Source organism: Macrobrachium rosenbergii, chromosome 43 (assembly GCF_040412425.1).
Source record: "Macrobrachium rosenbergii isolate ZJJX-2024 chromosome 43, ASM4041242v1, whole genome shotgun sequence".
NCBI classification, from domain to species: Eukaryota; Metazoa; Arthropoda; class Malacostraca; order Decapoda; family Palaemonidae; genus Macrobrachium; species Macrobrachium rosenbergii.
Genome location: NC_089783.1, coordinates 30003422 through 30030312, shown reverse-complemented (window position 1 = coordinate 30030312; position 26891 = coordinate 30003422). Strand labels below are relative to the sequence as shown.

At 35.6% G+C, this 26891-nt stretch overlaps 1 protein-coding gene across 2 annotated transcripts in view; it reads right to left on the bottom strand.

Moving 5' to 3' along the window:
- Positions 1-1244: 1244 nt before the first annotated feature.
- Positions 1245-26891, bottom strand: part of LOC136828718 (nose resistant to fluoxetine protein 6-like) — a 65975-nt gene continuing 40328 nt past the window's right edge. For both annotated transcript variants that reach the window (XM_067086868.1, XM_067086867.1), the window contains exons 2-17: positions 22683-22897; positions 20404-20566; positions 19302-19437; positions 17511-17617; positions 15893-15984; positions 15437-15545; positions 14235-14319; positions 13034-13194; positions 12348-12546; positions 11678-11771; positions 9869-9968; positions 9121-9259; positions 8413-8617; positions 6767-6909; positions 5918-6029; positions 1245-3589 (exon numbers count right to left, since the gene is read on the bottom strand). In XM_067086868.1, coding sequence (XP_066942969.1) covers positions 3453-3589; positions 5918-6029; positions 6767-6909; positions 8413-8617; positions 9121-9259; positions 9869-9968; positions 11678-11771; positions 12348-12546; positions 13034-13194; positions 14235-14319; positions 15437-15545; positions 15893-15984; positions 17511-17617; positions 19302-19437; positions 20404-20566; positions 22683-22897 — 2197 coding nt within the window. In that variant the 3' untranslated portion in view covers positions 1245-3452. The remainder of the gene's footprint in view (positions 3590-5917; positions 6030-6766; positions 6910-8412; positions 8618-9120; positions 9260-9868; positions 9969-11677; positions 11772-12347; positions 12547-13033; positions 13195-14234; positions 14320-15436; positions 15546-15892; positions 15985-17510; positions 17618-19301; positions 19438-20403; positions 20567-22682; positions 22898-26891) is intronic.

Here is a 26891-nt window from a genome sequence, read left to right as displayed (position 1 = left end):
TGACAGAAAAGGAGATATAAAAACATTGAGTATTAATACAGAGCTGCTCTCAATTAAATTCTTGTTAACCAAACTTGCGTAACTCGAGAGATGCCTGTATATGACTTTTACTGGCAAACGAGAGGATTAAATTTATTCTGATGCGACATTAAAGAGAGATATATTCCCTAAATAGAAACACATACCATTAATAACCTCAGTAATTTATTTCACAATCTAGTCCTCAACTCTGGCAGCATCATTTCAATCCTGACCCAAAAGACTAATGCTAGGATGTCTTTCAGTTCAGCAAATCAGGCCTTCCTTGGCCTATCACTCAGAATACTGGTACTGTATGACCTAGTATGGAGGATGACCAACCCATAAGCGCCGGTTTGTACGCAACAATGATGCCAATTTTAACTAAGAACTGATGACTAAGTTGGCTATCAGTTTCCTAAGATACGAGTAATAGAATTTGGTTGGAATTAGCTTCCTCAAATGTTACTTTTTCATCACACATTTTGGTCCCAGGATTTACCTCAAGTTACAAAATGCATACATGAGAAAGCTAGGTACACAATGTTTCTTCTAATGAAAAGAACATTCCCTCTCCATCGTAGCTTATGAAATGCATTTATATTGATTTTTTGTGAATCAAAACTTTCTTTGAAATGTGAAAAAGTCCTAATTTCCCAGGAGAGCACGGTTAGAAGGTGAGATGACAAGGTTATGAGATTTTTAAATTGTATCTTAGGACTAATTTCTACTTCATGTTGTCTCTGGTAAAAAAGAGAAACTATAAACAATGAGATCTCATGGTAGGATGTACTAGGTAATGTTTTCATGCCTGGAGTCAAGAATCAACAAATGGATTTCCAACATCGATAGGCTTTTTGCAGTGGAGCCGATTTCCTTCCATAATGATTTTGGAAAGATAAAGACTACATACAAACAAGTACTGGCGTATCAGGTAGCACATTAAAATAATGCATATGGCTGACAAAAACTTTGATCTTTCATGGCGTTGGGTAAAAGTAAGATTCAGCGATTCCCATTCCAGTTCCTAAGAGCTTGCGAGCACCATGCTTTACAGTCAAGGAGACGGGTGAAGTCTTTGCTTAAAGTATTTAACGCTCTAAGGCAGCCTCTACAGTACAGACAAATATATTATATTACGCAAAGACGTAAACAGAAATGTGAAACAAAGCAAGGTGTATGATATCCTTTCTCCCTCTCTCTCTCTCTCTCTCTCTCTTTCTCTCTTTCTTTCTCTCTCTGTTTCTCTCTCTCTCTCTGCATCAGGCTCCTAAAAATTTCTACATCGTCGTATCACAAATACTAAGACACTAAACACTAATTTCATAGGTTGATAGATATAGGCAACCTCTGTGGCAAATACATACATATATATATGTATATATGTGTATATATACATATATATACACACACATATATATATACATACATAAATATATATCAGAGGCATATTGAGTAACGTTGATAAAGTGAGGCTAGAAGAATTTTCTTCAATGCTGGAATACGGACAAGAAATCCATACTTTAGTTCTGGGCTTAAAATGGACTACTGAAATCTTTAGAAAAAAAAAACATCAAATTTCGTATGTTATGGAAGCCCATTATGTTATAAAATGCGTTCATTCAAGTAAAATGTTACATTATATCATCGGTCAGCTATTGGATAACTGACATTCTTCACTTTAGTTAACTTTAATTAGAAATCGTTTAAAATTCAGTCCTCCTTTAAGGGTCTTTTGGAAATGAAAAGAAAAGGTGTGCATCCACATAGCAAAAACAGAATATTACTTCAAAGAAACTGAAGAGGTTGGTAGTAATAAATTACAGCCAACACCACCTGTCTTACACCTTGATGAGCACCTGCTCTACCGTCTAACAGCAGCTTTGACACTATACAAATACTATATTCATCTTATTCACTACAATTCCTCTATAATCTCGCGTCTAGATACTACAACTATGCATAACCCCATGGAAAATTGATATATTCGAGCACCATCCGTGCCCGGAAGAGTCAACAAACATCCAGTGAGCTGAGAAATAACAAATATCCCTAAGGCTTGATAACAAATAACAGAACAACAAATTCTTAAAACTAATAACATAGCGAAGACTATCCACTAAGTTCCTAAAACGTCCTGTCAAGAGAAATGTCATGGTCAGGGTTCTGCAAGATAATTCGTGACTGAGCAGTGCAAGACACGCTTTCACCTGTGCTGATGAAACAATGATAAACTTCGTATGCGATATATCAACAAGCACGGAATACTTCCCACTTCGTTGTTACTAGATTTCTAAACAATGATAATAATAATGCTATGATTAAGAAGAGTAATAGTATCAGTAATCACAATAGCAGAAGCAATAGTAGTAGTAGTAGTAGTAGTAGTAAAATTAGCAGTAGTAGTAGTAGTAGAAGTCGTAGTAAAAGTGTTCACAGCTTCACGATAATAATGATAATCACAGCTTCCAAAATGGTCAGGGGGCAGTTAAATTATTGCTAATGTTCTAATAACACATTCTGAAGTGATCAGCATTCAAACTTCTGAAACAGGTGTCCCCGTACTGACGCGCTGATTTCAGAGAGATTTGGCTGTTGTAAACATCCTGAACTACACTAACACAATAGTGGAAATAACATCTACAGTTTGATTCACCTGTGATATGAAAGATCAACAATATGGAGTTAGTATGACAGCAGTATGCCGGGAGTAAGGTTTGCGCACTGTCCGGTAAGGGTTGAAATGAAAATGAAATACTTCCGTTCAACTTTCACAGTGTAACCTTAGGATCTTGGTCCTGCTTCCTCTTGTATAGCTATGTAACACCAACTGTTATTCATCCCCCATTAATCTTTGCAGATTAGTAATCCCGGATACCTATACAGCTATGTATTGTGGCGCTTCCCTTCTATAAACTCTTATCACATTCATTCTCAATGAATCCTACAAAACTCCATTTATAAAGAGGGGGGCTAGTGTCTCTTGCATCCACCGGGGTTAAGCCCCATTGTCATTCTTCTTTTTTTATCTTTAGATCTTGACTAGATAAAGGCACAAAAAAAAGAGTACCAAATCCCTTGTTCCAAGGGGATATAACATCATAATAGTGGCTGGCTTTGGTTAGGTTAGGAGGATTTAAATAGTGCTCTGACATACCACTGTTCTACTGAGTATAAACACACCCACACACATACACACAAGTATAAAAATTATATATATGTATGTATGTATATGTATATTATTTCATCCACATCCCTATGTATATATATTTTAGATGATGGTTTAAATTTTGAAACACACCATCATTACATCTATTCATAACCAACTTTGTTCTCATCCTCAAAGTCTTTTTTGCACAGCAAATAAAAACAAAAATCCCATATAAAGAGAAATTTTAAGTAATGGTTTAAAGCTTAGAGAGTTTCACTGGGCTTCATGCTTGAGGACCATGGTAGGAGGAGCATTGGACAGTGGGCATGTGACGAGGTGAGTCTTCGCAGTCCGACTTATCGTCAATGGCCACGGTCAGCTGGCGGGTGGAGGTGAGGCCAGCAGAGAGTCTCGATGCCACTGAAGAGGAAAGCAACATGAATAAAGCAGTACCTGGGCAGAATGTTTAGGGCAAGACAAAAGGCTGAGATAATTTAGAAAATCAGAGCACATAAATCAATGATAGCTGTAGTAATTCCACCCAAGACCCCACAGCTCTTAGTCCGGTGCACATCTATCTCCATTGCCTTCCACTTCTGTAACATTCAGGTGTGATCTCCAGCATTCCAAATACTCCACGAATTTGATACCCATTCACTTTATAGTTCATTATTTTCTCTAAAAAGCAGCTGTACAAAGATGCACCTGACCATTTACAAATTTCATCATTATCTCTGCTTATGCTTGCATTTTACAAGGCTGCATTTGAAATTTATGTACCTTTAAGACACATAAAACACTACTTAAAGATATTAAGATTCTTTCCTTTTGCAATTGTTTATTTAATTTTACAGACTTTCTTTTTTCTTTAACTACTCTGATTTAGTGGTTCTGTTGCGCCACTGCTAAATGGGAGGAATGAGGCTGTTGAATTTTCTGCTGCAAATGAAGTGGAATGACTTATCAAAAACATGGCATAGGTTCCTGACTGTTACAGTCATGCATCCAACATTCTTCAGTTTTACTTATCTCAGACCTTCAGTATTATGCATGATTTTATCTTTTACTCATGGTGCTCTTTTAGAACTTTGTCTGTCCCCTACTGACTCTCTCCACACGACATCAGCTCTTGTACTTTTTTGAGTTTGCATTGGGTTGGCAGACAAACCTGTCTCCTTCATTTTTCTTTGGAGGACTTTGCTTTGGTAACACATTGCTTTTAACCTCAGTTACTGAAGTACACGCCCAAAACTACACCAGAAATTTCTCTCATAATTTTTAGCTAGACCTCTCCTGCCTCTCAGCTATCCAATTGAGAGATGAGTGCATCAGTTATTCTTGATCCCTTTCCTTAATGCTACTCATGCTTATTTTATATCTTCTAAGAGCTGTCATACTTTTGTATTCCTTCATATTTCCTTCAGGAGTTTGTAGATGAACTAGCTGCAGTTATCTGCCACCCTTTCATCTAACTGGGACGATGTACTGCTCATGTCCATCCTGTGGCAAGCTGACAGTTCAAATTCATCCATTTACCATCCTACCTATAAACTTATCTTCAACGAAGATTATATAAACTTTCAATTTCATAAATACTTTGAACCCGAATGTCATCTTCTGAATCTTTAACATTGCCTCCATTAGACAAAATCTATGGGAGACCTTCCTTATCTCACTTCTTTGTGGGACTTTGGAGACTTTTGCCATTGCTCTCGATATCTCTAAGGCACTGGGCAGCGTCCGACACAAGAGTTTTTAAAATGTCTTATCTTAGCTTTACACACACACACACACACATATATATAGGCTATATATGCACAAGCATGTGTATATGCATATATATGTATATTTATTTGTATATATACACATGTATATATATTTATTTATATATACATATATATATATATATAACTATGTATATATGTATACATGTATATATATATACACATATACACACATCTATCTATCTATCTATCTATCTATCTATCTATCTATCTATCTATCTATCTATCTATCTATATATATATATATATATATATATATATATATATATATATATATATATATATATATATATATATATATATACTGTATATATCACAAACCTTGGCCCAACATTCTTCATGGATAAACAGCTGAAGGTTGAAAAGGAAATCATGAGTAGAAAGTTATCTGAATAATAAAGTATTTCAATGCACATAGCTTATTAAGTGATCTAATGCAATTTACATAAGATCCTTTATCGCTTTCTTAGATAGATATAATTGGAATTTAAATTGTAATAATAACTCTATAAATCATTAGCAATCTTGAGCGGTTATTCCCTTCCAACGACGAATCTCTATGTTTTGTCTCCAAAGCTCGAGCGTATACGAACTATAACACATTATGAAATCAGACAGGGGCCCAGCCATACCTTCTAAAATGATAGTCTTTTATATTTCTTGCCAAGTTAAAGATAAAAAAAATGAGAATACAACGCACCAAAAAAAAAAAAGGAACGAAGAACCCTTCATTGTCAAAATGTCGCAAATAAAAATTGCAAGAATACCCATGGCAGGCACATAAAAAAAATATCAATCCTAACCAAAAATAGCTACCAATGTACTATAAGGCAAATGACCGCTCAGAATTGAAAACACCTTGAACGCAAAATGTAATCTTATTATGTAAAATACCTCGAATCCTGCTAAAAAAGATTAGACTTACTTAAAGATTTGAAAACGTCTTAAGAAAAACTGAACTTACTATAGGGCTCCAGCAAGAGCTTTTCGAGTCTCAAAATGGGCGCCTCTGACACCAAGGTAAGGACGACCGAAACCATGATGGTGATGAGAAGCACCCCGCAGGTTTCTTCCAGCTGAAAGGAGTCGAGGTTTTAGGTCAGAGGTCAATTCTCGTGCTGTCGTGATTGCAGTAAAAGTCAACGCATGTTCGAGGAACAGCATACAGTTCACAGATAGTCTGGAGACATCGAGTATTATCCACACTGAAGAGGAGATGTGATATCACTAAATATTTCTAAGTAAAATATTCCTCGATGAACAGACTGAGAGATGACAAACACTTCTCGTTTCTAGCTCGGGTACAGGAGGGTAAGACTCACACACACACACAAAATAATAATAATAATAATAATAACGATAATAAGTAAAGTGTGGGTAAATGTCAGTATGAGAATATTCTACGCATAAATGGGACAAATGAGCAAATGAACTCATATCTCAATAGATGACCGTAAAGTATAGGAACGAAAAAATATGCAAAGGAAGTGTGAAAACAGCATCATACATATAAAGACACAAAATAAATAAATGCATGTTATGAAGAGATGTAATTTCAAATGAAGTATATTCTTGATTTGGAATTGAGGGTTTTATGACAGAAGCTGGAAAAAATGCTCACTATTAATATAATGAGTATGATTCTAGGAATTCAATTAATAAATTATGATACCTAACAAGAATCTTTTCTTTGGCACAAAGTCCAAGTCGAAAGACAAGATATTAAAAAACCAGCTTTACAAATCTGTTTACCCTTGTAAGATGACTGAAGTATGTAGATAAAATAGCAAATCATCCTTAAAGATCTGTTTACCTTTGCAAGATTACTGAAGTAAGATGTTCTTACGGTGGCTGACAGGATTGCAAGTTGAATTGGCAATGAAGTCAGGTAAATACAGTATGTGAGTCTACTGAGAGGTTGCCACAAGGGATGTGACAAAAACCAGTTGACAGGACCTGTAAGGAGACGAGTTTCACTTAAGAAAATCTGCACGTTGGTCTTGCGCAAATTATAACACTACAATAATCTACTTAATATAATGACGTAATTTTGTTCTTGGTTCTTATTAACAGATAAGAATTCCTGCAGTTAACAACCTTTACTATACCTTTTGCACGTAAGGTTTAATTCAATGATAAAAGTTTGAAAAGTGTAGTTTATTTAATTTTTAAGCATAGTAGGTAATGGAACACACCTTATTTAATAAATAATTCCAAAATGTTATTCCAGAAAAATGTTCAATAAATATTTTTAGATCTATTATTTGTAAGGCATGGTTTTTTCATTTTGAATTTACGTAATTTTTTTCTTTTGTTTGAATCAAATATGCATGAAAAAAAATCTTTCTTTAAGAATGAAACGTGCCGACCGTAAGAGAGGTTTCCAGCTCTGACGGTTATACTTTTGGCTAATAAAATAGATACTTTTCAACTAGTCAAGTAATTATTGCACTAACCAATCAGCCTGTCAGTAATTCTGCATTTGCTTGCTAAGACTTTTAAACTGAAATAAAAAGCGTAGTAAATTAAGTGAATCAAATAATGGACATTTCTGTCTGTCCGCCTCTGTAAGTTCTATGACAAAGTGGAAATAAATCATTCAACAGTATATTAATATAAACCATCCAGTTATAAATACTCACTAAATACTGTCAATGAATTTGGGAATTATTCATAACTCTCACTCCTATGTAGTCAGTCAACCATCAATTCAGTCATCATGTGACTTAATGACAAATCAGTTAGCTTTAAAAGCATTTATTTTTTTCGTGTAATTGATAGAGCACTCAGGCAAAATTAGTCGGTGAGGAATGACTGGAATATCAAGAATGTGTGGTGAGTGGAAGACTGATAATGCATTAGAGACTGGAAGACTAGGAATATGTCGGTGACTTTAAGGTTAAAAGTCTGTCATCGACTGGAAAAGTAATAACGTCTCAGTAACTGAAAAATTAAGAATATGCCAGTGACTGGAAAATCAAGAATATGGAAGTGATTGGAAGTAAAAAAAAATGTGTAAGAGACAAGAAAATTTAAGAATGTGTCATTGACTGAAGGATTAAGAACGTGTGCATGACTGGAAAATTTAGAATAAGTAAATGACCGGAAAATTAATAATCTCACCAAGTTGAACGTTAAGAACTGTCATTGGCTGGAAATTCAAGAAGATGGCAGTGGCTGGAAATTACAAATATGCTTGTGACAGGTAAATGAAGAATGCGCCAATAACTGGAAACTGAGAATATGCTGCTGACTGCAAGGTTAAGAAAGTATCAATGACTGAAAAGTTAAGAACATCTCAGTGAATATAAGAATAATAAATCTCGGTAACTGAGAAACTGTAAATACGCCAGCGTACGGAAAATTAAGATTGTTCTCCAAGCCTGACACTGCTTTTAGTCTCACAGGTACGACCTGACTTGGATTGCCATTGGACATGACCTTATAATTTCGGCTCACCTCCGTAGCCCCAGTGGCAAGCCAGGACGATCCATCCGACGACCACTCCCCAGACAGCTCTGTGGAACCCTCCATACAGGACAGACTCCGCCAATGACATCTCGGGTGGTGTTCCAGGTAATTTCACCTTGTTGTATCTCTCGATGCCAAAGATGATGCTCAGTGCCACAGCCGTTGTTGCCACCCACCCAACGATGACTTGAGACTGTTGGTATCGAAATTATTAACGATATAAATAGGCAAATGGATAAATATCAAAGTATTCCAAAAAGAATATCTAAGATATCTATTAAGTTACAGTAAACAAGAAATCCCAAACGGGACTCCTGTTTTGGTATGAAAATCCAGTAGAATATCTTGGGGCGTTCGAGAACAAAATATCAAGAGGTATTCTGAAATATAACTAAAGAAGTACTCTGGTACTCGTATTTAATATCAGCAAGTACTAATGAAAAGACTTTCATGGGAATTATCAAGAACTTTTATAGACATCAAGACGTAATTTTGAGTAAATCACCAACAGGGTACATAAAAGAATATTTAAATGAGCACTCTACTTTGCAATAAACATTTGGTAAAAATAAAACATCAAAGAATATTTCCATTTGAATGTCAAGTATATGTATCTTAATAAAAATGTCCTATATTCACATCATGTAAAACGAAAGCTAGAGTGTTATTTTAATGTAAAATAACCAGTCTGCTTACCTTGCTTAATCTAGTGACGCTTGGGGAGTCCCTGGCTATGTGAATCACATATCCAACAGCGATGCCAACTACATAAGGACCAGCTCGACACCAAGGCATCATGTAAGCCTTGTAGTTATATTGAAGACTTGCTGCCGGACTGGAAAGAATTTGATCCAGAGGTTACAGAAAGTTGATTGAGAGAGAGAGAGAGAGAGAGAGAGAGAGAGAGAGAGCTGTTAGATATTTCACTTAAAAAAATGTGTTAGTCTGCTGTTCTTTTTATGTTAAGATTCACTTCCTGTTTTCATTTAAAAACTTGACTGTCAGGCATTGTAAAGAGCTAAATAGTTACTTGTAACTCAAGATATATTTGCTATGATACAATCTACTTCTAATGGTGCTCAAAGAGCAAAAAATAATCATTATGTGCAGGTTACAGCAAAACTACTGTACGAAATAGGCCATTAATTTTTCAAGAAGTTTGATTAATTGCCGAGCTTGTCTCCAGATGGCAGCATCTCTGACCAGGTCCTGGTCTCATTTCTCTTAGTATCATTGCCAACCAGGCTTTCCCAAGCTTCGATATTTTAAAGTATAAATGTTCATATCTCCCTTACTATGTTTCGGGAGCAGAGAAAGTTGTTTGAGGGATGATTTAAGTATCCTTCTAGGTTATAACCATATGCGGAAAAGCGTAAATGATACCAGTGACACTTAGAATTCGGTCAGCCTGTGATGCAATCTGTCAAACCAAATAATAACTTACTCCTGTATAAGCATACTAGAAGGCCACAAATCGTAGACTCCCGTAATGGCGGCGGGGATGATAAAGGAAGCCGCAGTCCATACACCCAACAGAATTAGTCCTGATGAAAAAGCAACATTGTAACATATACACTGCAGAAAATATTAGCACAAAATAGCAAGCTGTACAACAACCAAAAGAAAAAATGAGCACAGGAAATAAACAAAAATACCTTGGTTTTCTTTTACCCTCATAATCTTACTCTTGACCACATTTGCTTTAAATATTCCTCTCTTATTACCAATTTCAAACTCTTCCACTAGAGTCTGGAGATTTTATTTACTATCTGTAATCAGTATGTATCATCGGTAAGCATTAGCCTTTGCACAGTTCATTCACTATTCATTTGCTGACCCCACCATTATTCACCTACGTTTGATGTCTTTGCTGATACTGGCGCCATGGAGCACGGTACACCCTATACCAGGCTCACTATGCTACCAAACTAGTCACTCTTCTATTTGTGTTCTAACATATGCCTCACTCTCTCATAGATGCGATGCGATGCGATGCCATGGTTCCTCAACAATTGTCTCTATACTGAGTTTATCAGGAGCTTTTTGAGGTACTTGTAAGACACGTACAGCTTTTCTTCAAACTTCACATACTTTTGTTTCATAGCACATATTTAACCCACACGTCCTCTCTCTCTCTCTCTCTCTCTCTCTCTCTCTCTCTCTCTTGTCTAATCCTGCACTACTCTACCTGTCAATCCTCCAGCAATCTTTCTTATTTTTTTTCAGTCAAAATCCTACCATACACCTTCCCAGGTGTAATAAAAATTGTTTAATCCTCATGGGTCTTAGTCACTTCCATTACCTATTCCTTTGGAACTTTTCCTGTATCCAGACCTAGTTGGGAAACCTTAGTCTGCCAGCTAACTGCGCTATCACTCGTGTACTGCATCATCTTGCTTGTAATCAAATCAGCAGGTGGCGTCTTCCCATTTTTAAAACCGCTTGGTTACCCTCCACACGTCCTCAGCAGTCATTTCCATAATAGTTTTAAAATTTACATTAATCCTTTTCAGTCTTGTGTCACTCAGCTTTGACTCTCTTCCATCTTCCACGTGCAACAATTCTTCAAAATACTCGCTCCGTCGACCCAGGACTGAATTCACTTCAGTCAACATGTTTCCATTTGTACCTTTTTTTCTAAGATTCATTGGCTCATTCACCTTTCCCTCTTTAGAACTACTTATCCGCTCTAAGGTTGTTGCTCACTTCCCGCTCTTTACTTTTTTTTATTGCAGTCTTATTCTCCCCCACTTTGCTCTTGAATACCTTATCAACCCTTCCGTATACCTGCATGTAACGTTCTCGTCTGTTATGTAATTTTTTCCCTTAATTTTTACCTCTCATTTTTATCTCACTTCTTATTGTTATCATTCCCTCTTTCTGCAATCCTATATCAAACATCAATCCTCGTTGCCCTTATCGTTTGAAAGGGTTAAAGATAATGTTGCCCTATTGTTTTATCTATCCATAAATGTATTGTACGCACGTACACACACACATACTCACACGTGTGAGTGTGTGTGTGTGTGTGTGTGTGGTCATGCGAGTGTTTGTGTGGATGGAAACCTGGTTATATGGTTATGTCAACTTCCAAAAAGTTTGCCTCTGAGAGGAATAGAAAGTACATTAGAGATAGGAAAATATAATCAGTAAGTAAAAATGTATTAGGAAAAAATGAATAGGCTAGAGATCATCAGCATACAGACAAACAAACAAAAACGAAACTCGGAAGATAATGACTCATAAAACTTGCCTCTTTTCTCCCAAAAGTACAACGGCAGAATGATCAGAGGTGTGATGATGTACAGTTGCATGTCTACGGCCGTGAACCAGCAGTGAGGCAGACACTGAAAAAAGAAAGTGTTCATCTTTGTTTTCTGTATACAACTACACGCTGAAAATTAAACATTGAAGCTATAATTCTCTCTCTCTCTCTTTCTCATTCAATCACTTCTACGGATAATCTCCAAATTCACAATCTTCATTTTTTGTCAACAAATACTTAGAATATCTCTTCCCCCCATCTCCCCGTCTCTCTCTCTCTCTCTCTCTCTCTCAATAACTTTTACAAATAATCTTCAAAATCCCAATCTCCGTTTTTGGGGAAAAAATACTTACAATATTAACCGTGCAAGTAAGGTAAATCTCTCTCTCTCTCTCTCTCTCTCTCTCTCTCTCTCTCTCTCTCTCTCTTACATACTTCATTCACGCATTTCATTTTGATGACGTCAATGTTTTCATATTATCTATTAATAACTGCCAAAAATAGGGTTGTAATGATGCTTATACTTGTGTATGAATTGTATCTCTGTCGTTATTATACTGTAGTATGTTTATGCGTTCTTTCTCTAAAATGCAGTAAGTTCACCGACTAACTGGACTGGGTAAACGACAGACGTGAGAGAATCAGGCAAGAAACCAACCGAAGCAGCTTCGTTCGTCTTGTTCATCTCGGCCAAGTGAGGGAAGACAAAGTTGCTGATGAAGGTGACGTCCATCCACCAGGAGTGCCGGCAGCCCTTCATGAGGTAGTCCTCGTAGTACCAGGAAAGAGGTCCCGTAACCAGGAAGCTCGAGAGAGTGGCTAGGAAGGTGCAGGCGATGGCGATTGGTGGGAACAATCTGGATGGGGGTACAAGTTCCGGAATCAGAATGAGACAGAGTGAAGCCTCGGAACAACGGGCCCTCAATCTGTTTCGTTTTTTGGATGGATTATTTCCCTGTCGTTAGAATTTCTTACTACTTTTTTATCCGGATTTTTTTTTCTTAATCCATTAGAAATATGCAAATTTTTTCATGGAATCATTTTTTGATCTGCTCCTTTTCAATGTTAATCTCTTCGCATGTTTATCTATTGGTATTTGTTTTAACACGTTATATCATAGAAGGATTTACTGACTCATTCAATACCCAAAATATATTCACTAACAAATGAGCGCAATTATTTTCAGAGAATTCGAAAATTTGAAATTACCGGCTGATTCCAACAATGATATTGATATCCTATTGCCTATTGAGCTACTTATACTTGGAAATACCTAATCTCACATTTTGCGACTGTAATTATTTCTATACTTAGAATAGAAAATGAATGCCAGCAAAGACTCACCTGATAAATCTGTGCAGGTAATAAACAGGTGCACTGAAAGACCTGGACTTCTTCATTTGGTTCAAGAAGGTGTAACAGACCAGGAGGCCGCTCATGAAGAAAAAAGTGTCCACACTCACGTCTCCATTGGCGATCATTTGGAAGGAGACTTTATTCATCATCTGCCGAAGGGAAGCAGATGCTATACATGAATAATAATAATAATAATAATAATAATAATAATAATAATAATAATAATAATAATAATAATAATAATAATAATAACTCCACTGACTAGGCATCGACCATGTCTGAACCTCCATGGCTATCAGACGCCTATGGAAAGACCTATAATAATAATAATAATAATAATAATAATAATAATAATAATAATAATAATAATAATATAGACGATAAGAGAAACAAAATCGGCGGTATCTTGTCTGATGCTTAAATGAAAACAACTCTTCATTTGACTTTACAAGATGTAACTGCCGATATTAAACCACCCCAGTTACGTTTACTGCCATAACTCCATCTCGCCACTCTTAGCGTCCTACATCTGATATAATTATATAGTATCCGGACTCAATTTAACCTGTATCATCTGAACGACACTGCCTCAACGTGGATGTTTAAACAGCCTAACTAACAGGTAAAATGTATATAACCCCATCTTTAAAAATCAATTAAAATTCGTCGAGCAATTACAACTCCTGATTCTTTCACGGTTTGATTTGTATGCGAAAAATTCTTGTTTCTTGTGTTTATGAATAAACAAACTAAGGCTCTTCTGTGCCCTGGTTTGTAAATAGCAAATTCACATTCCACTCTGAATGGTAATAAAAAAGACAATAAGGCTAAGACTCAGCCCAGACCTGGCAAGTGAGTTGGAATTCTACATTCCATGTGGGTGTTGATAAATATCTAAGGTCCTCTCTGACCTAACTGGTAAATGGAAGACACATGATTCATTTGAATGTTACCTAAAACAAACAAAGGCTAAGACTCTTCCTTGGCCTGATTTGGAAGAGGGAAAGTACATATTTCGTGTCACTATCATTAAGGAATAAGGCTAAGACTCTTCCATGATCCGATTTGTTAATGGAAAATTTCTATTTCATTTGGTTATTTTCTTTTATTGTAGAATATATTGCCCCGCTGGATTACTTTTGTCTGGAGTATACAAAACTGACGCCATTTATTATATTAATAGACCTACCTGAGGTAATTCAGCGAGGTTGGAAGCCAACGTCGCGCTGTAAGCATACTGATGACCTAATACAACCCAGCATATCGATAGAAATCTGAAAAAAATAAAAAAATAATAATAAAATTAATGGGAAGGAAAATCATCTCCTAAATAAATTACAGATTAGTCCAATGGGTAAAGATCAGTAGAGATTAACCCAATTAAAATCTTACAGTAATGATAAACATGGACTTGTTTCAAACTATCAGGTAAGTTTCACTGAATCACTGCACTTTGATTAGATATGACGCTTTAGATTTAAACTTCATTCTTTACCATGTATAATTCCTAAAGCTCTGTACCTGACAACAAAGATATAAAGAAGATTAATGAGGCTAAAATGCTACTCATTTCTATCAGATGGCCTTGAAGTGCATTCCTCCATGGCGTTTAGTGGTAGCTTTTGGCTTTTTGGCTCCAATATTAGTTTAGTGGTAGCTTTTGGCTTTTTGGCTCCAAAATTAATAACAAGTAGTGAAAGTAGTGTTTTCGAGTTCATTAGGCAGTACTTTCATAAACACGTGTGACTTAAATTTAGCTATTATTATTATTAATTATTATTAGGGAGGAGATCTTCTCTGAGGGCAGCAGCTTTGAAATAATGGCTGTTTATAAAGCATTCAATTTGTATAGAGTCTTCTCTATTCATCTTACAATCTTCTTACATCTCAGTTCATTCACTCTTTGTAAATGACCACAAGAGCGTGTGTCGAAACGTTAGAGATAATAAAACTAAGACAACAGGAAAACTTTGTATGTCCTTAGGAAACTTGATACTCCAGCTACACGCTGATGAAAGGGAAATTGAAAGACGAACAGAAAAGACTACACGGGTGAATGCCGTAGAAGCAGCCGTTATTTTCAACTCTACTGACCTCAGAGGAGGTCTCCTACCTAATTATACCCATATGCGGCTATGTTATTATTATTATTGTTACTATTAAGATTAAGTATCAGAATACAAAAATGATGATTATTTGTTTCTCTGGCCCGGCCTTCGTCTCGTTTAGGCGTGACAAGTCCAGATAATCCTAGTCCAGAAGTCCACGCCAGACTTCTTGTTTCCAGTGACTCCTTCTTGCCACCAATGGGCAAGGATCCATGCCGGCACAAGGCCAACTTAATCTTAGGCCAACAAACCTACATAACCTCGAATTTGCTTGGTTACTTACCTTAAACCATGAAGGCAGGAGATCACCTGTGGATTTCGAGTCGTCTCTAGGTGAAACAACTTCTGCAAGTTGCAAGGCACCGAAAAAGCCAAAAGGTATCTGACGGGTCCTGATGAAGGGAAACAACAGCAACATAATATACAAGGAATTATCGCTATAATATTTATATCTGAGATATAACTGAAAGCTATGTTTGTGATGATTCATCAATAATTTCCATTATTTCTTATGAATTGATTCACCTGTACATTCCAAGAGAGTCAATTTGCAGGGGAAAACACAAGCGTACATATTTCACCATTTAAATACATTGCTAATAAAAGATATATTTCTAATACTCTCCCCACCCCCTTCTATTAAAAAATAACTATCAGAAATTGCTTGCCCGTAAGAGCCTCGGGCACCCAAGACAAAAATAATCACTCACAAATAATTCACAAAGTCATGGAGATATACCTTGTCTAATGGTTCCATCTGAAAAGTATTCGGCCCAAACATCAATCACAGATGCCGACAACAAAAGTATCCCGATACTTGAGAAGAAAATGCTGAAAAAATTCAGATTGCATCAAAATCACAGTCAGTGCCTATGTCTACAGACGATCGGCTTCTTGCCCGATGAAAAATTGGCAGACATTTCCATTCCACGTAATTCATGGCTATTCATACAAAAAACATGTCTACTGATACAAAAAAATAATCTATCTTGAAAAGAAAGGGAAATCAGGCAATTATCTCAGTGGTGCTTGCAGTGGAGACAATCATAACCAAAGGGTATTCAGTTCTCAGGTTCACACAACTTGATTTTTGCTTCCATATGCAAATGAGCTCCCGCAAGTGAACAGATTGCTATTTTTTTTTTTTTATCACCAATACTCAACTATTCTCCTTTTTATGCTTTAGTCGATGTTAGTCCCTAAATGATGGGAAATTTGGATGGTAAAAAAACACAAAGCTTCCTGAGTAATGGGAAATTTGGATGATCAAAAATACTATGCTACCTAAACAATGGAAAATATGGATGATAAAAAATACTATGTTCCCTGAACAATGAAAAACATGGATGATAAAAAATACTATGCTCCCTAAACAATGGAAAATATGGATGATGAAAAATACAATGTTCCCTGAACAATGAAAAACATGGATGATAAAAAATACTATGCTCCCTAAACAATAGAAAATATGGACGATAAAAAATACTATGTTCTCTAAACAATGGAAAATTTGTATGATAAAAAATGCTATGCCCCCGAAAAATGGAAAATATGGATAATAAAAAACACTATACTCCTGAAACAATGGAAAATACAGATAATGAAAAATACTGTGCTCCCTAAACAAGGGAAAATATGGATATAAAAAAATACTATGCTCCCGAAACAATAGAAATTTGAATGATCCAAATTACTGCGCTCTGTGAACAATGGAAAATTTGTGTAACAAAAAATACTTTCCTCCTTAAATAGTGGAGAATCTGGATGAACAAGAAATACTATACACCCTAAATAATGGAAAATTTTCGTGACAAAATATGCCAAGCTTTCTAACACTGGGAAACGCGGATGATCACGAATACTAAGCCCTGTAAAATTTAGACATTTGGATGATCAAAAGTAAAAGCTCTGCAAATAATAGGAAGTTTGGAAGATCAAGATTGGCAACAATTGCAAAATATTTACGAAATAAGGAGAATGAAAGGTAAGTTTAAGCAATATGAACACAATCAACCGAGAAAATGAGTATAAACGGAAGACTGAAATAAATGCTTACAAAATGAAGACTAAATGTGATTCAAGCACTAATGTTTGATTATATGTGTGTATAAATGGTTATTACATCCATACGTATAAAGATACAATTCTATATAACTACAGTGCACTATTTTATTATTACAATTAAACAACTCTATAAAACTAAAGTGCTCTTATTTTACGATTATAGTTAATCAGAATGTAACTGAGGGATTACAACAACTCACAACTAATGATTCATCACTAAAATTCTTCTAATCAAACAAGCTGCCCATCTAGAAGGGACAAAAAATGCAAAAATAATCGAAAATTTATCTCACATTCCGAATATTTCCCCAGCTGTTAAATCATGGTGTTGGTCTTTCGTCTGGCACCTGACAGTACTCACTCTGAACTGTGATTGGCTCAGCGTCTCCGCTACAGATTCCTAAGGGGAGGGGAAAATGTTTTACTGCATCTGATTTCAGCGAGATATGTTTTCGAAGTCAGATACGTTTCGGTATTTCCTTTCACTTTGCTAATAGAATGATTATTACTGTTGTTGTTTATTGGATTTGGCAAATGTCTAACTTCCTATTTAGTTTTGAAGTTACTTAAACAATTATACAGGCTTTAAAGAAGTAATTAACGTGTGATGTAAATGGTAGCTTTTCGTTCTTTAAAAGAAGTCATTATCATTATCACCATAGTTTTTGTTTGGCAAGTTTATTTGTATTAAATTTTACACGGTTATTTTACTATAACTATCCGTGACTTAGGCTGGTATTTCTGGCAACCTTCATTATACACAAATGAAGCTTTAGTCTGTTTTCAAAGCTATTTCTCTGTCCGTTGTCGAATCAAGTACACGCAACTATATCAATTAATTCTATTACCTGAATACGTACGGCTGAAAGCACAATGTCCTCGACAAAATTGTAAATACAAGTCACAAACCAAAAATGACAAACTGAGTTCGTTTTTTCAACTGCTGAGAGAGAGAGAGAGAGAGAGAGAGAGAGAGAGAGAGAGAGAGAGAGAGAGAGAGATCTGAAAATTCCTGTCCAATCAATATGGCAACCTTTTCACAGAGACTCTCTCTCTCTCTCTCTCTCTCTCTCTCTCTCTCTCTCTCTCTCTCTCTCTCTCCATTCGTTCTCGACATGCTACCCCACAAATATGATTAAAACATCAGACACAGAAGGTCTGGATAGCCATGACCTTTCTGGTAATTAATCTTGTAGACTAGTTCACGTTAATGTAACCTTTTAGTAAAGTAATGATTAAATCAAATTAATCCTTCATTTTGCTGAAAATATTGATAAATTTCAGCATTTGAAGGGAATATTTTCTCCATTAACAGCCAATTTCTTTTCTTAAATGCAACTCCAAATGACAACATATCCACTTTCTTATATAAAAGCATTTTAATGGAAAAAAAAACATTCGAGAATAACCGGCATTACAATCTTCATTGGCTCTCATTTCTATTCCTTTTCGGCAAAGGTCAACCCTACGTCTGGCAGCCAGTCAGAGGTATTTCATTCATAAACCCTTCGCAAAAAGCTCATAACCTACGCCAATACTTTATACACCAAGTACTCAAATGGGCCAAGAAACTAACAGATTCGGAAAAAGGTGAATAATCTCATAGCAAACATTCAAACATATTTACTTCTTTTTTGTTTTGAATCTCTTACGGTTACTGATAGGAACTAGATATTTTATCCGTATACCCTGAAAATCCAGTATCAAATTCATATCTCGCATGAAAAGCAAAGGTGAGTAGGCATTTCATTGCTACATAATGGATCAACGGAATTTCAATAGCCGGTTTAGGCCACTCCAGACATCATTTGGGATTTCTCGCTGTAGACGGTAACAGATGAAAACTCTGACATAAGCATTCCACCTCAAATGAAAGATTCACTGAGAAAATCATAGCAAATAAACTCTTTTTTTTTCCAGTTCCATACGTTTCTATGATGTTGAAAATTACATATCTCACTTATCAAAAATGCAAGGCACCTATTCTTTACGCGTGCATATGTCTAGAGCGTAAGGTCATCTATTCAGGTACATATGTATACAAATATACAATACCGAAAATAAATTAAACCCTTTAACCTTACCTCGAGTTCTGCTTCAGTGCAGGTCGATGGCAAACAGGTGGAATAGAACATTGCAGGCACATACTGGACGCTGGCCGAAATACCAGGGACCTTCAATGGATGGCGACCTTGGTACTCGCTTCCATTGACTGTAGAGCTGCAGCATTGAAGACGAGTTTGCATCGGATAAATAGAAAAGAATTGATGAAGAATTAAATTAGATATTACGAAGACTATTATTTTAAAATGGTGTAACTATTGGTTGAATGTGATATTAATTTTTAGCAGGCAATAAGTTCATTAACGAAATAGATTGAATAAGGGAAAATAAAGAGATTATGTTACAGTAGCTTTCAAGGGATTAAGGGATGATATACATATACCTACATACAAACGTATATACATACACACACACACGTATATATATATATATATGTATATATATATATATATATATATATATATATATATATATATATATATATATATATATTTATGCACATACATATACATATATGTTGTCGAGAATGAACTCAATGAACACTAGATGCTGATACAGTAAATGCTTAAGTAACTAAGGTAGTTGATTTATCATCAATTAGTGATAAATGCCCAAGAAGCATCAGTAAGCAATTTGATCATGAATTCAGATTTGCAAGCAATGAAAACCGAAATTATTACATATGATGAATGCCAACTGATTTAATCTGAATTGCAATACTGACACAAGAATTAATTTAATGGTGAGGCCAAAAAATTAAAATAGTGTCTATATTATTAAATTATTATAGAGGTCGTTGGGAAGTGTGAAGATAAAATTGAACAAAATGTATAGGAAGTAAAAAATAAATGACTGAAAAAGTAGTTTTTCCGCCAGATACCTGATTTTTTAAATGGAAAATATAAAGAAATACCCTCCTGTAATAACAGTTTACAGCTGAAAGGCATAATTATTTGTTGAGGCCTTTGGCGGAAATGAAATTGAGAATTTTAAAGAAAGCGTTACTTTGGAAACATAAATACATGACTAAAGTGATATGACCGTTTACTGAGACCTCTGACGAAATGAAATGGAAAATACCAAAGCGAAAAATATGAGCGACTGCCCGACGCCCACACTTACTGTTTATAGACGATACTGCAATACTGGCCGACGAAATCAGCCTTCGGCTCTTCACCCTCACTTGGGAGATACACTTGGATGTTGATGCACTCTTTGAAGAACCCCATGAAGTTGAAGTTACCGTCTAAGATGCCGTCTGCCGTTTTTCCCCACGAGTCAATCACTGGAAAAGACAGGCGGAAGTTGATATTGGGACCTATGATATCGTTTCATACGCGCGCTCACAAACATGAACCTACACGCACACACACACACACGCACATGCACACACATAATTATGGTTTCTCCTCATAGTTGAAGCCGTTTCATTGGCTTATTGAAGGCTGCGTTATCTACGTTATTCTTTATTTATTTGCATATTGAATTACTTAGGTTTCGTCTTGTCACGACAGTCGATGAAAGCTGATGTTTTTGCTTAAGATATCGTTTTATACACATGCTCATAACATGAACGCACACACACACGCACACTCACACAAATGAGTTCTCCTCTCATAGCTGAGCCATTTCATGGGCTTATTGAAGGCTGCGTTATCTGCGTTATTCTTTATTCATTTGCAAATTGAATTACCGGGGTTTTGTCTTGTCTTGAAAGTCGATGATATTAATAGAAAACATTTTGTCTGTCGGTTGGCTGTGAGAAACAGCTGTTGAAGGTGTTTACATTTTTTATGACAAGCAGTCGGTCGACTCTCTGACGTCAGTATATATATATATATATATATATATATATATATATATATATATATATATATATATATATATATATATATATATATATATATATATATATATATATATATATATATATATATATATATATATATATATATATATATATATATATATATATATATATTCATATATATCTAGGGCCGCAGGAAAAATTAAAGAAAAAGTAGTATACTCTTTCGTGTTGTTTTCAACACATTTTTGAGGTACCTCGAAAATGTGCTGGATATAACACGAAAGCGCTTGGTACTTCTCTCTTTTATTTTACCTGTGGCCTTAGCTGAATATACTGTCACACGCTATCAAGTGATATACAAACATATATACATACATACACACACACACACACACACGCAAACACATCTATATATATACAGTATATATATACATATAAATATATTTAAGCTAATTAAATGGCTTAAGCTGTGAAGAGAACTAAACGTTGTCTACATGACAAGAAGCTTAACAAAAAGTCATTTTTCAAAAGTAAGGAAAATGCTAGAAACCTGAGGGCCAGTAAGTCTGCAGGATAGAGATCCCTGACAAAGAATTATTAGAGGAATTTGATTTGCAAGTGAAGGTGAATAAATGAGTAGGTGTATCAAGAGAGGATTAGAGAAAGTACTTAAGAATTTAATATGTTTTTGAATAGAAAGGATACGACGCTGCAGCATGCGCATTTCTTAGCATAAGTATATGGCGTATAAATGGCAGGGCAAAGTACACAAATAAAGTATAAAGTGTGAGTTAATAAAAATGCAGGACTCTGTGCTATCTTTGCATAAAAATTTGGCAAACCTAAGTGGTAATGTGGTCTGAACACGTTGAGGGAATAAGAGAAAAAGGTTAGAATTTTGTGGATCATATCATTCGGTCGCAAGTAACTAGAAATCCCTTATTTGAACCTATACATTAAATATTCTTAGCCTGAGATGTCAAGGAGTACATGCAAGCCACCGATGAGTAATGTAGGGATTCTACAGGCGTGGAGGAATAAATCACGAAATTCAGGCTAAAGCTGAGCTCTGGCCATTTTCACCCATTCGACTCTCAAGACAGTGAAAAGAGGGAGTTGGAGTGGTCGGACAGCAAGACAAAGAGATTCAGAAAATAAATGAGATCAAGTACAAGGACCCAAAATGTGAAGCTGGGAGTATGAAGAGGTAATAATTACAGGAATTAAACAACAAGATGTCAGGAAGGAAGAGGGAATGGAGAATTAAACAACAAGATGTCAGGAAGGAAGAGGGAATGGAGGTAAAGTGAAAGGCCCAAAAGGATGCTGAGTAATGCCCACAGTGCACCGCGTAGGGTGCACTGACGTTCCATTACGGGAATCTATGAATTACAAAATAAACGGAAACACACGTACACATATAACCGTAAACAAATACCTAGAAATACAATGGAGTAAAAACTGCATATGCATGCATGATTACATACATACATACACGCATACCCGGTATCATGACAAAGGTCTTTCTCTCCACAAAGAGATGCACCTACATAAAACTTACGAGCAGTACCTTTGAAAAATTCCCACTTACGCTTGAGCGGCCACAGCCATCCCTTCCTGAGGTATTCCTCGATGTGGAATAGGCCGTGAGAGAGCGCGCGCAAGTCCCTCTGGCAATATGGGTTGGCCTTCTTCAATTTCGGGAGGTAGAAATTGAGGAAGTTGGCGTAATACTGAAGTGAAATCTGCATGCCGGCATTTCTCGAAGATGGCGGATGCTTGGGGCTGGTTCTGGCGGACTCCGTCCTGTTGGGGGATCAAAGACGCGGATTAGCCTATCACAGAATACCAGGTAACGTGGAGAGAGAGAGAGAGAGAGAGAGAGAGAGAGAGAGAGAGAGAGAGAGAGAGAGAGAGAGAGAGATTGTTCGTAACCCGACTTGTTATCATGTAGCAGTGATTCGATGCTTTAATGTCCATAAAGAACACTGAAAAAGAGAGAGAGAGAGAGAGAGAGAGAGAGAGAGAGAGAGAGAGAGAGTGTTCGTAACCCAACTTGTTATCATGTAGCAGTGATACCATACTTTAATGTCAATGAAAGAACATTGAAATGAGAGAGAGAGAGAGAGAGAGAGAGAGAGAGAGAGAGAGAGAGAGAGAGAGAGAGAGAGAGAGAGAGATTTTGTTCGTAACCCGACCTGATATCATATACTAGTGATACGATACTTTATTGTCCATGCAAGAACATTGAAATGAGAGAGAGAGAGGGGAGAGAGAGAGAGAGAGAGAGAGAGAGAGAGAGAGAGAGAGAGAGAGATTTTGTTCGTAACCCGACTGTTGTCATGTCATAGTGATGCGATACATTATTGTCCATGCAACAACACTGAACATTGAAATAAGAGAGAGAGAGAGAGAGAGAGAGAGAGAGAGAGAGAGAGAGAGAGAGAGAGATTTTTCGTAACCCGACCTGATATCATGTAATAGTGATACGATACTTTATTGTCCATGAAAGAACAGTGAAATAAGAAGAGAGAGAGAGAGAGAGAGAGAGAGAGAGAGAGAGAGAGAGAGAGAGAGAGAGAGAGAGATTTTTTCGTAACCCGACCTGATATCATGTAATAGTGATACGATACTTTATTGTCCATGAAAGAACATTGAAATAAGAGAGAGAGAGAGAGAGAGAGAGAGAGAGAGAGAGAGAGAGAGAGAGAGAGAGAGAGAGAGAGAGAATACCTCATCTTCTGTACACCTTATGAACGGATGATGATTACCTCATACAGGTCATCTTGTTTTCAGTTATGTGATGTCCACCCTAACAGAGTTCTCTCTCACTCTCTTTGTTTCGTCACTTTTCAGGCACATACTTTTAGGGGCTCCTGGCTATATGGTCCTTTCCCGTCCGGCTTGGGGACCGAACACTGCTCATTCAGATCGTGAGCTGAACGCGCTACCACTGAGAGAGAGAGAGAGAGAGAGAGAGAGAGAGAGAGAGAGAGAGAGAGAGAGAGAGAGGATACTCTACATGCTAAAGCATTTAAGCACTAAATTAAAATCGCAAAGATTCTTTTCACTTCGACCCTCATTACCAAGAATTCCTGGCAGGATTTCAAAAGCAGAATAGAGCCAGACCTTTCCGCTCCTTAATCTCTAAAGGCTTTCTGTTAGGAAATTTTTGCTTTGCTTGACATTCCTCAAGGTTCTACACATACACACACACACACACATCCACACACACTCACGCGCTCACTCACACAGACCCTAGATCCGCAATGCGTCAGAAATGTTCATAAAAGGCAATGAAATTATATACCATCGATTTCGGGGAGACCTAGGGTCAGCCTGCACGGTGATGATAATCATGTGCGGTGTCAATGTGATTCATCGGTTTCATGTGAAGGCCGTGTACGCCCAGTATTACGAGCTTATGTGAGGTTCATGCGAATGTTTATGGTGCTCGCTAGCTTTGTTCGATCGGTTGGAAGGGGGAAATGGCTTTTCAAGTTTTCCATGTGAAGAATATAAATTTTCTTATGTGCTCAACTTTGAAAACTTATCTGTTACCTAGCTATCTATCTATATATGCATACAAACACACACACATATATACATATATACATACATATATATATATATATATATATATATATATATATATACTATATATATATATATATATATATATATATATATATATATATATATATATATATATATATATATATATATATATATATATATATATTACGATAAGATAAGAAGGCATGTTCTCGTAATGTATATACATTCTACGAAAGCTTACTGAATGTCCGCCATCTTTCAAGAACACGTATATTTAATCTGAAAGTGTATTCGTAAGTTTTAGTTAAATTAGAAGACGCAGGTAAACAGCACGCAAATTATTATTATGATAAAGATAGAGAAAGAATTATCATTGTTACATGAACACCCAGATGATACTCCTGTAATCAGCAAACCCCGAGACAAATTTACCAAGCTTGATTAATCATATCTCCAGAGAGATAGGACCTTAGATAGGTCACATAGATCTCTAGAAAACAGAAGTAATGAGGACAGAGTATGTACAAAGGGTTAATGAGGCAGTTTCTTTATATTTATTAACAGGTGATATCTAAAACAGGCTCTCTTAAAATGAAGTTTAGTTAAATGTTAAAAAACGAACATCGAGCCGGCTGAATAAAATTAGGAAATTAATGGGAATAAAAGTGCAGACAAAAGTAAGATCAATCGTGAGTCTGCATCGCTATATGGATATGAATCTTGGTACGGCAATAAAAAAGTTATGTCGTTCGCACGAGCCCTGGGAGAATAGTAGGTGGTAGAACCAGCTGGGCTCCTGTGGGAACCAGAGAAATTGTAAAACCGATATAACGTATAACATATATATATATATATATATATATATATATATATATATATATATATATATATATATATATATATATATATATATATATATACACAGTATATATGTGTGCATGTGTGTTTGTGTGTGGGTATGTGAAAATGTATATATATATATATATATATATATATATATATATATATATATATACATTTTCATATATATATATACATACACAAACACACACACATATATGTATATATATATGTATGTATATCTCAGGTTTTACAACTCTTCTGGCTCCCACAGGAGCGCAGCTTATTCTGTATATAAATATATAATATCTGTTTATATTCATATATATATATATATATATATATATATATATATATATATATATATATATATATATATATATATATATATATATATATATATACATACAGCTGATTCTGTATATAAATATATAATATCTGTTTATATATATATATATATATATATATATATATATATATATATATATATATATATATATATATATATATATCTCAGGACAGGGTGACAAGGTGATATTTATTTGCCGATGCGTTTCGTATCACATACAGTAGCTACATCATCAAGGCTAAAAGAGAAAATACACAAATTAAAATACATGGAATAAAACTAACGACCTCAATAGTCTCAACATGCTATGCAGATATACATTAAAACAAGACAATTCAGGAAAAGCACCTGCTAGACTTAAAGTTGAAGACTGAATGACTCATTTTAGAATCGTTATTTATTAAGCAGTTAGTGCCCAAGTTGAAGTCGCACACCTCCTCTGTACAGTTTTCCTTTTCCCTTGAGCCATTCAATCTTCAACTTTTAGTCTAGCAGGTGCTTTTCCTGAATTGTCTTGTTTAAATGTATATTCATACAGCATGTTGAGACTTGAAGTCGTTAGTTTTACTTCATATTTTTTAATTTGTGTATTTTTTCTTTTAGCCTTGATAATGTAACTACTGTATGTGTTACGAAACGCGTCGGCAAATAAATATCACCTATAGATGACAGAGGGTCTCCTTGTCACCCTGTCCTGATATATACCGTGGCCTGCTTGCACCAACAACTCCTGTCCTCTAATATATATATATATATATATATATATATATATATATATATATATCTATATATGTATAATGTGAACCATTATTGATAAATATGCACTTATACTTTCTTGCTTATGTGAACAAGAAAATGCACAAAAATACCTGTAAACTTAAAGAGTTCATAAACAATAGATTTATGAATATTCGACAGAAATATGAAAAGACAAACTTCAGTACTTTTTCAAAAATAAACTATTATTCTATCATGAAGTAATTTCTGTATAGCATAACTTTATCTGCCGTATTCTTCTCTTTTCTAATGATTTTATTCCAGTCTTTCCGTCCT